This window comes from Capsicum annuum, chromosome 4, assembly GCF_002878395.1.
Source record: "Capsicum annuum cultivar UCD-10X-F1 chromosome 4, UCD10Xv1.1, whole genome shotgun sequence".
NCBI lineage: Eukaryota > Viridiplantae > Streptophyta > Magnoliopsida > Solanales > Solanaceae > Capsicum > Capsicum annuum.
In genome coordinates this window covers 225,878,304-225,889,772 of record NC_061114.1, presented here as the reverse complement: position 1 = coordinate 225,889,772, position 11,469 = coordinate 225,878,304, and the positions used below count along the sequence as shown (strand labels likewise).

Here is an 11,469-nt window from a genome sequence, read left to right as displayed (position 1 = left end):
TAATTTGATTTTTTCCTTTACTAAAATTCTTAGGATAAATCAATTATACTCTACCGTTTAACTAACATAGTCACGTCTGTCCAAATATTTTCAATAGTATACTAATTATCAGGCTTTGGCTAGTGATGCAGTGAAAAATTTGAAGGATCACTTTTTGAATTATAACAATCAAAAGATAAAAGTGAAATGGTTAGCACACTCTATATTTATAAATTGAATCTTACATACGCTTAATGGTAATTTAAGAAATTCTTATATTATTTTTGAGGATTTGTGGAATCTCTCTACCCTATATAAAGGTCTGAGTACAATGTATTTTCCTCATATTAGACCTAATTAACTTGTGAAATTATATTGTGTATGTTATTGTTGTTACATACAAGTTGATATCAAACAATTTAAATCAAATTATAAATTTGAGTTGATGAGAAAAGATTTGATTAATCTATACAAGAAGTTCAAGGGCACAATGAAGAGGTAGGAGCAACAAGCAAATGCCAGTGTACTCTTCCTTTATGAAGTTTCAGTTTGTAGGTGGCCATATAAGTAATAATTAGCGTTCTTCTTTCGGACTCTTTTTTACTTCATGATTTACTCTTCAGTCCATGTTATAACTAGATTCACAATATTTCTAAGATATTATGTTGCGGTTATAACAGCAAATACAATATAATGTTGTTAACTTGTTATTAAAGAGTGAAACATAGACAGAGTAATAAAAAGAAAAAACAATTGAAAATGTAAAGAAAAGATAGACGGCCATGTTATCATTTATCTCACAGGTGTAAATTTTTTTTTATTCTCCTTTTTATTTCCCATAATTGTTTTTTTCTTTCTTTTTAAATTATAAGAAATCTTTTTATAAAGATTTTGAAAATAAAATGCAAATTTACACATTAAATTTAGTATTATTTTTCAAAATTGCGTGAAGCGCGATGACATGCATTCCCTAGTTATTAATGAAAGTGGAAATGATCAAAATTATTTAGGTACTATATTAAGAATTGCCTTCAGTTTAATTTTTATTTTTGGTTGATGCCTGACGAAATTTCATTATAGAAATAACTTTAGATGATAATTAATATTTTTTTCGATAAATCTGGATATTTTGAGGAAGAATTTAAACACGTGAAGTCCCCCCCATCCATCTCTTAAAAAGAGAGTAGATTTGAGCCATAATATAAAACAAGAAGAGTAAACTAAATATGTTGTGAAACAACATTTTCTACCACAGCATCCTTGATAAGCTTTAGAGATTGTTCAAAATCATCCAACAATTGATGTGGATCTGGAATGACACTTTCATCTACTGATAGAACGATAGCCATCTTGTTTATATAGCTTTGATAATTAATCATCAATCCCTGAAATTTAGATTAAAAAATTCACCAAGGTACGTATAGATTAATTATAAAATAACTTCCAATATCCGAATTTGAAACTATATATAGTGCGTAATTAAATTACCTGAGGTTGTCCATAAGAACCGGGTGCAAGGTAAGCCAAAGGATGTCCATAGAAACTAATTTCTTCTTGAGCACCAGGCATACAGGAAAAGCACATTGTGGTATTGGTGAAAGTTTTGTGCAATATCCAACTTGATGTCTGACATTGACATAATATATTCTATTTTATTTTAAAGGGTCAGATGTTGCAATGAAGAATTGAAAATGAAGCCACTAATTATTACCTTAATCCCGAAAAACTTGAGTGCTAATTCTGTAATGAAAGATGTGTAGATAGCTTCAAGTGAGTTTTTCTTCCTATCAATAGTTGCCTTAGCTCCTCTGATATAATCTAACGGCTCATCTTGTAAAGCAATTTTAAACGGTACAAGAACAAAACCAACCAAATTTCCCCACTTTGCCTCACTAGTGTCTTTGTCCATCATGTCAGCTAAAGCCTATTTGTTAATTAAACAGGAAACAAAGAAAGAATATTAATAACTTGATGACTTGTTGAAGTATATATAGGAGCTAATTAGTGATAATGATCAAAATTAAAATCGAAGCCACTACCTGAATTCCAACTGACGGTCTTAGGTTCATAAGAATAGCTGATCTAAGTCTGATGTTCATGGGAAGATTATTGTTCTTCTCCGTTGCTCCCCTGTCCTTCTTGCCCTCACCTGCAAATTATATTTTTGCATAAAAGATAACCGCCATAGATGAACTATGATTTTCTAAGTACTAATATTTTTGGATATAATGTATCTACATTAATTTTATACTGATTGTGTAAAGAAGACAAAGATAATTTACATTTACTTGTTTTAGTAGGTTGTTTGATTACCTTTCAGATTAAGTAGAGTTCAGCTTCTTGTTCAACTAATTATTAGTTTTGGAGCTTGATTCTCTTACTGTATCAAACATATGCTAAAGAATCAGTATTTTAACAATGATAAGCTTATGGAAGTTGATAGATGAAAATAGATAGATAGGATTTTAAAATTCTAGTAAGAATTGAGTGATCAGTTAAATTATGACGACTAGTTTCATAGTCCATTTTAGCCCTACTCATTCCGATCCCACCCTCTCATTTATTAATTAACACAATCTGTTTAGACCCACCCAAATTCAGCCTAACACACTCATTGGACAACCGACTAATTGTGTATGGAGCAACTCAGGTTGTTTTACTCATGTAACATCTTTTTCGGGTAAAGTATACATATATATGTCCAAGATGGAAAACAATTCTTTGTTTAAAAGCACAGGTTAAGGAAGATAAAAATCATAAAATCTTAGCAGTCCTAATACATGAGACATACAGAGACTTACCATATCTCCTGTTAAGATAGATAGACAAACCAGCTTGTGTTACTCCCAAAGCGACACCAGTTATTGTCTGTGCAAGAAATGACAAAGTTCAATACATTTCAAAATTAAAACAGAAAGGGGAATCGGTATGAGAAGTGAGGGATTTTGCTACAACGTAACGAACGTAGAATTAATAATTTGTTTGGACTTACCATATTCAATGCATTTTTCACCAATTTCATATCGTCAAGACTTACTGTCCTATAAACAATTCGCCTAGGATTAAACTCAGAACCAGGGCTACTCTTAATCGGCGTAGTTGTGTCCTTAAAGAACATAATTGTGGCCATTAACTTCAACACATCCACAATCGTGTACCAAAACAATTTGATAAAAGACCAGAATTTTTGAACATATGGCCGCCACAATGATCCCTTAGTGGAATGATTTGAAGGATTAATAAGCCTCGGAATAGTTGGAACTTTATCTGGATCAGCAGTTTGGCGAGTACAAGCCAGCAGAAGGGAAACAAGAGAGGTGCCATCTCCAAATGAATGGTGGCATCGTAAAATGCTAACAGCCTCAGCATCAGATGTTTTGACGTTAAGAAGATGGAGATCCCACATAGGTTTCGATTTGTCAAGATGGGTTTTGCTAAGATTCTGAATATAGTTCTCCACGAACTTGTCTGGTGTTTCCTGCAGCAGGCTTTGTTCATCATCCACTTGTGTTACCACGATGTGCTTATCTAAGTCCACCTTTGTCCGCACCCATTTCATTTCTCCATTATTTTTCTCATCCACCACCTTGCATAATTTCAACATAATTGCATCCATTTAGGAAGCGTCTCTCTCTCTCTCTCTATATATATACTTATTGGTCAACAATATCTATCTATATATTGAACTAACTTTAATTTGGAAAAGTAGACTAGATTTTGGTACATACCTGGAGACTGGAGAAACGAGGATGCTTAAGCAAAGTATGGACCAAATTCTCTTTAATTTTTTGGAAGTTGATTCTTGATTTGATGCCCATAATAGCTACAACGTGGACATTGAAGTTGGGCTCGTGAAATAACCGAGCCGATGGACTCAGTAGCCCTTCTTCTTCAGCTGCGTCATCAATGTGATCTTTACCCTTGGTTTCAATTGGTTTCAGACTAAGTTTTCTCCGTCTTCTGAACTCCATATGTAATACTGTAATGTCTAAGCTTATATTCTTACGCAAAATTAGTTTTCCTTCGCATATATAGGTTTGGATAACCAAAGTAGCTTTAAATTTTGTCTTACGTTTGATGCAAGATGACCAATATTGGGATATAGGCATATATATAGCTGAAGGTTGATGGTTGTGTAATTAATACAGCAATTGCGTCAGGTCAACAAAAAACAACAATTTTACTGATTTCTTTGGCTAAGATCAATTTTGCTTTGTTGGTTTTAATTCGAAGTTGTTTTCTGGCTGTAGAAACAAAAAGAAATATGTACCTACCAATTTATTTAAATTATATAACGTATGAAGCCATATATACGCTCAATCGATGAAAGGGAAATTCAATCGATATCTTCTGCAAATAGAGTAAATAATTTTGCTTATATATACATACAATCATGCATATATTTTTGAATTCCTTGATGTACAAGTAATTCATAGTATAGTTGCAAACATTGATCAAATTAAATGTTACGCTTTTCTTCCTCATGCAACTTCAAACCACGATAATTGTTTGCCATACTTCTAACTATCAAACAAAATTTCATCTTCAAATCAACTTTCACCCAAATCAATAATTTCAAGTTCACGTTGAAATACCTGCTTTATATTTTTTTGAAAAAATTTACATTTGAGAATTATGTAAAAAAGTATTGAAGATCGCCCTCGGCTCATTGTCTGCTTAAAATGTTTCAAAGCAACATAAATAAAATCGTGCTAAAAGAAAATTTTATTTGACTCTCAAAAAACAAACATTTAAATTTGAAGATAGGAATATTTTATTCAAATTTCAGGCTCAAGTGGTGATTAAAAAAACTCGTAACATAATCTGCCTTTATTTTTTTCTATTCTTAGATAAACTTGCAATTTGTCATGCAACTTCAAGCTCCAACTGCCAACTACTCCCTAATTAATTTTTTTGTCGTGTCACAACAACATTTTCTACTTATGGCAAAGACTTGTTTCTACTGCATCATCCTCCTTGATAAGCTTTAAAGATTGTTCAAAATCGTCCAACAATTGACGTGGATCAGGAATCACTGATAGAACAATAGTCATCGATCTCGTTTATATATATATAGCTTTGATAATTATATTCATCATCATCAATGCCTGAAATCAAGATGTGTGCATATAATTAAAGAGCAAAACAGAAAATTATATATAATACAACTTCAAAAGTGACCAAAAAAAAAAAAAAAATAGTGGTGTGGGTTAGTTTGCTTGTCGGCCATGCTAAAATTTGGATTGTGCGCCAAGTCAATTATATATTACTCGTAAACCAGTAAATCATAAAGATTTAGTCAAGCAAATTAGCAAAATTATTCTAGGACACGTTAAAACATACTCCCACACTGTGCTTATGGAAGATGAATACCAGAGGCGGATTCAGGATTTTGAGGTTCCAGCCGGTGCCACGTCCGTCCGGGTGCCGTGGCACCCTCAAGCTACTATATAGATCCGCCCCTGATGAAGTCGGCAAAATACCAGAAGCAAGAACTTGAAACCAGTACGAGTGAAATACTTAAATGAGGTTGTCCATAAGAACCTGGTGCAACATAAGCCAAAGGGTGCCCAGAGAAGCTAATCTCTTCTTGAGGACCAGGCATACAGGAAAAAAAGTACATTGTTGTATTGGTGATAATTTTGTGTGATATCAAACTTGATGCCTGAAATTCATATATTTTTATCCACAGAAGAAAAAAAGGTGTAGGATAAAAAATCTCTGTCAATGGCCAAAGATTCGAATGATTTGCTAATGCCAACTATATTAAGGAAAAAATACATGAGATATGATAGTATACCTAAGTATTAAATTACAAAAAAATAGCAACACCTTTTCTTAATTACATTGTGTAGCATCTGTATTTTAAGTGGTCCCCTACTATTTTGCCTCCTAAATAATTTTACTGTGCTAAAATACCCCTTTTCACTCCTTTTTTCTCTTTCCTTAATTTAAAACTTTTATTCTTTTTTTTTTTCGCCATTAACCATCACTTCCGCATCAATTTTATTTTTTTTGCACGATTCTTGCACGATCTGTGATAAGGATTTGCTTCGCCTATTTCAGGTAACTATTAATCGTCTATTGCATGCTAGCGGTTTATTTTTTTTTCTACTTTAATTCATCTGAAATTTAAATTTTAATGACTTTGTGTTTTAATGGATGAACACACAACAAAAACACCTATAAACAGTGGTATAAGGAATATGAATTTAGTGTTTGATGCACCATCTTCTAGTCTTGGATTAACTCAAGAAGATTTAGTTAAAGTTGTTTCAAATCCTTTACAGTTGAAGAAATCTGAGAGATCGAAGGAGATTAGGTTGAAGTTTCGCAACGACGAAGCTAGTGAAGATGACTGAAATTTTGAAAAAAAAAAAAAATTGAAGAAAACTCCTTCTCTAAAGGAGCAAAAAACTAAAAAACGATACGAGACGAAAAGAAAATTTAAAGAAATTGAAGACGATGTTGACAAATCTTATGCTGATGAATCTGAAGAAGAAAGTGAGGAAGAGGTATTTTTTTGTTTGTAAATGTATTTTTTGACTGTTAAGTATTGTGTTCAAGTAGTTAATATGTATTTTATGTTATGATGATATTTAGGGATTATAGAAAGTTGATTTGTAAAGATGATAGTAGAATTGTGAAAATATATTGTTGAATTAACTACTCATGAATAGTATTTGGCTATATGTATTTTTAGTATAGTTGATATGTATCTTTCAGTATTGGTTGCAGTTTTGATATGATCAAAATACATATCCATGTTATATGTATTTTTTGACTGCTTTAATATTTTTTATAGTTTAACTACTCATGAACAGTATATTGGCTATATGTATTTTTAGCATAATTGATTTATATTTTTCAGTGTTGGTTGTAGTTTTGATATGGTCAAAGTACATATGCATGTTAAATTTAGTTTAACTACCATAACAGTCTATTGGCTATATGTATTTTTATTACATTTGATATGTTTTTTTTAGTGTTGGTTGCAGTTATGATATGATCAAAATACATATGCATTTTAATCATATGAAATACATATGCATGTTATATGTTTTTTTTGTCTGCTTGAATTTTTTTTACAGATTAAGAAGTGGTAGTTTTACTTTGTATAAGTGATGTGGGACGAAATATTCATTATCAGAAAACTTTCAAGATTTGCAGCACACATGTGCTCGTACAGTGATAATGACATTTATGGAAGCATACGCGCAATTTTAAACAAGGAACAATTTAAAAACTTTCGCGACAATAACATTTTTGGTTATTTTATGAAGAAGGAGCAATGTGTAGTACAAGCACAGTTGTGCAGATACATTATGACGCTTGAGGTGAAGGGTAGTTCTACTTCTGGGATTCTGATTTGTGCTAATAGCACCTCTCTTAGTTTTACTTCCAGAAAATTTGTTATCATAACTGGATTGAATTGTGTGGCTAATAGGTATGATTTTATTTTTGATGAGGGTGTATCAAATAGGATGATTGAGAAGTATTTCAACGGGGCAGAAATTATACAGAAAAGGCAACTATTTCTAATATTCATGAAGAAAATATGAGGGGAGAACAATGATGAGGATGCTGAGAAATTTGCAAGTCTGTATTTCCTGCATTCATTTGTGTTATCTAATGTTGAAACTGTTGTTATATCCTGTCTTCATTTCTATTTGGTAGATAATGGAAGATATAGGGATTTTTCATGAGGTTTTTTATCTTTTGAAGATCTGGCGAGAAGTTTGAACAACCGGTTGAAAGTTGGTTGTAAATTTTATCTGATTCAGGGAATGCCACTGGCTATTCAAGTGTGGCTTTATGAGTGTTGTTCAAATGTCCCACCAAAATTTGCATCGAAGGTTGATAGTCGGATTCCTCTATTATTAAATTGGAAGACGATTGCACCTCGTCCACGTTTTGAGTTTTTGATGAATGCTATGTTCAAGGACAATGGCAAGGTTTGATATGATTAAATATATATGTATTGATATTTAATGTATAGTCTACATATATTCTTTTCCATTTTCAATTATTTAACATATTCTTTAACATATTGTTTAACATATTTGTAGTTTGTATTCAAGAACATAGAGCCAACTCAAATGGAATTGGCAAAGCTTGAAATACCACAGAAAGATGTAACTGAAGATGAATGTTCAGTTGATTATGATGATGACTTCCAGGATCCACCACCAAAAAAGATCAACGAACATTCAAAGAAGAAACAAAAGGTTGATTCATCAACCCCAGCAGTGAATAAACCTTCATGGAAAAAACAAGGAAATATTGTTGACGAGCATACCCAAACGAGGACACCAACTCCTCGTGCTGCAAAGGCTACTGAAATGAAGACACCCGTTTTTAAGCTAATTCTAACACGATGGGTAGCTTCTTAAAAAACGAAGAAAGAGAGACAAACAGCTAGGGTTATTTTTCTTCAGGTACAGTCAAAGGAAGATAGTCATGTAGAGGAAGTAGCCGTCTCAAAGCCTGAGAGTCATGTTGAGAAAGAAACCTTTATTTCTAAGAAAGTTTTTGATGCATTCCGCGATGAGGTAATTTTTTTCCTCAAATATTTGTTTTACATTAAAAAATTGTGTTTACTGATTTTGTATGAATACAGGTTCGTCAAGAGTTTAAAGGAGTTCGTCAATCAGTGAAGAAAAAGTTTTAAAAAATGCTCAAAGCAATTGAACAAAGCAAGGTAAAATTTTTATTATTATATATTCACAGTATTAAAAAATACATATGTAGAATATTTCAAAAATACATATGCAGTGCATTAAAAGTACATAGGATATGTAGTACAAAATACATATACAGTGTGTTCGGAAATTTATTTTTAGCAATATGTATTTTTAGTGGGTTGGTATATACATTTTCAGTGAACTCAAATATTAATAGTTTATTTAACTTATACTTGTAGCAACAACATGAAGATACAGATCTTGAAGCCCAACAGATGGATTATGCTGGTGTTGAAACGTCACCACAACAATTCAGTCCTACTGTTGATCAGAATTTGGGTGAAAATCAGGATTCTAAAAAGGTAAATAATAACTAACAAATGATTATTCATTTGAATGCACATATGTAATTGAAATTTTTTAGCAGTTATATGTTATTTTATATATAGACCTGTATAAACATATACAACTGAATTTTTGTTTGATGTTGTTTTAATATTTTTTTACTTGTTTGCAAGGGCTGCACTGATTTGCATCCAGATAAAACAAACATTGAAATTGATGCTCAACATTTAATCCCTGATGAGCTTCTCCAAAGTATAAATTTGGATTATAATCTTTCTGAGAAGATTGTTCATCATGATGTTCGAGTATGTATAATGAGTTGAACTTTAATTTATGTGATGTAACAATCCTACCAATCCACAGGATAATTATATATTTTCTTTCATTTCTATTGCAGATTACTGATGAGAAAATGGATCAAAAAAATTTGTCTGATTCGCAGTTTACAATCCCAGATGAGTTGTTATCAAGTCTTAATGTATACCGGAGAGAAAGCATCACAACACATCCATCTACAAACCGTGAAAAAGAACCTAGTGATGAACATTTCAATGATAAGAAGTCTGAGTCTGTTATTCAAGATCATTGTCAGGTATGTATTACGAACATATTTGAGGTTATGTGTGTTATTTTGAACATAACAAAATAATTTTTTTTTTTAAAGGAAAACAAAGAGAACGTTGGATCAAGCTCTAAACCAAACATGCACAGAGAGGTTGATCTTGATACGAAGGAGCAAATTATGACAACTCCTAAATGCAAGAATTAACTACGGATGAACAAAGGGATGAACCAGTTTGGCATGATTGACAAAACACAATCCCTGATGAGCTGCTTCCTAGTTTGAATGTCTGCAGTAGTAAAAGAATCATTGTTCATCCCTCTCATAAACTTCAAACCCCCATTTAAAAATTATGAATTAGATGATCATTCAAATTCAAGGAGTCACCTTACACGATGAAATTTGGTTAAACTGCCGGTAAGTACAATTAGTTATATATTTAGTTTACAATATAACATGTTATGCAAATACTTTTTAATAATTACATTTTTGTATCATGTAACTATATAAAGAGCTCAGCAGGGCACATACGTATATTTCTCTAGAAATATCCATTTGTTTATCACCCGATTGATGGGATAGTGAATACGAAGATTGTCAACAAGTTCATGAATTGAATTTCTGAAGACCTTCTCAAAGTTCATGCTAAAAGATATTTCTATTGAACTGTTTTAACTTCTTCTTTTTTTAATTGCATTATGTTCTCATGATTTAACATATACTGATTAACAAAAAAAGCAGGAAGAAAAATGTGGATCATTACAAAAGTGACAAATCAACCATGCCAATGATGCATTTCGGAGTTAAGAGTGTTGAAGATAAAAACTGATTCTACACAATGGGGTTCCCTGATCAGTCATGGAAAGACTCGGTTAGTATATTATTTTGTCAATGTTTCCTTTATAGTTGTAGCACTACTTAAAATACATATTATGTTACTTGCAAATATATATGCAGGTGCACATATGTATTTTTACTATGTTTTTTATATTATTTTGATAATGTTTCCTTTACAGTTGTAGAACTATTTAAAATACATATTATGTTACTTGTAAATACATATGCAGGTGCACATATGTATTTTTACTCTATTTTTTATTATTTAACTAAGGATGTGTTAAACTTTAAATTGCATATGTATTTTATATTACATACACATGCTAAATTTAGTATACCAATAGTTTGAATAATCTAAAATTTTTGGTGTTAATTACTGCAGCAAATTGATGTTTGCTTCTACTACTTGAGAAAGAAGTCGAAATATGACCCAATAGGTTTTACAAATTCTGCACAGTAGATTGCAACTTGATGAACATAATTAGTTTTGTTCATGATGTTTATTCTGTGGATGATTCAAACCTTACAGCGGAAGGACAGGCGGCCCATCTTAATGAATACATAAATGGGTTCTGTATGCATGTTGCTGTGCCATGGCATACGGTGGAAGACATTTATATTCCAGTCAATATAAAGGAAAAAACATCATTGGGTGCTAGTAGTTTTATCCTTCTCAGAGAGGTGCATATTCTGATATGATTCATATGAATCATCTGGTCATTATCCGGCTGTTCTTGCTGAGATTGAAAAATTAGCTGCGATTATCCCATTGTATCTCCAACAGTCTGATTTATATGTTAAGAAAGGAATTGATGTTGAAAATCATTCAAGATACAAAAACTCGTCAGATATGTTTGATGTGTTATTTCAAGAGAACTTGCCTCAACAACCGAGTGGAAGCTTCTAAGTTATTTAATTTACATATAACAAATTATATGTTTGTAAAAAAATATATTTTAGTTATTAATAATTTTTTTCCTTGTTTTTGTAGGGATTGTGGTCTCTATATGGTTACATATGCAGAGTGTCTTTCTTATGGTCACCAAGTTCTTGCGAATGAGT

General features: G+C 31.8%; 1 protein-coding gene across 1 annotated transcript; it reads right to left on the bottom strand.

Moving 5' to 3' along the window:
- Window positions 1-1,072: 1,072 nt before the first annotated feature.
- LOC107867045 (wax ester synthase/diacylglycerol acyltransferase 11) lies at window positions 1,073-4,816 on the bottom strand. Its single transcript, XM_016713137.2, has 7 exons — window positions 3,708-4,816; window positions 2,972-3,565; window positions 2,781-2,847; window positions 2,019-2,128; window positions 1,691-1,903; window positions 1,468-1,605; window positions 1,073-1,364 (listed from the first exon to the last, which is right to left on the bottom strand). The coding sequence occupies exons 1-7, from the start codon at window positions 4,086-4,088 to the stop codon at window positions 1,200-1,202; spliced, it is 1,668 nt and encodes a 555-aa protein (XP_016568623.2). The 5' UTR covers window positions 4,089-4,816; the 3' UTR covers window positions 1,073-1,199.
- Between the last annotated feature and the right edge of the window lie 6,653 nt (window positions 4,817-11,469).

Bases quoted from the DNA above. Each gene is read 5' to 3' on its own strand.
- LOC107867045 (XM_016713137.2), bottom strand. From the start codon at position 4,088: ATGCCTATATCCCAATATTGGTCATCTTGCATCAAACGTAAGACAAAA. The intron at 2,848-2,971 runs GTAAGTCCAAAC...TTTCTTGCACAG, and splicing joins TGAAAAATGCATTGAATATG to ACAATAACTGGTGTCGCTTT. The intron at 1,365-1,467 runs GTAATTTAATTA...TCTAAATTTCAG, and splicing joins GTTCTTATGGACAACCTCAG to GGATTGATGATTAATTATCA.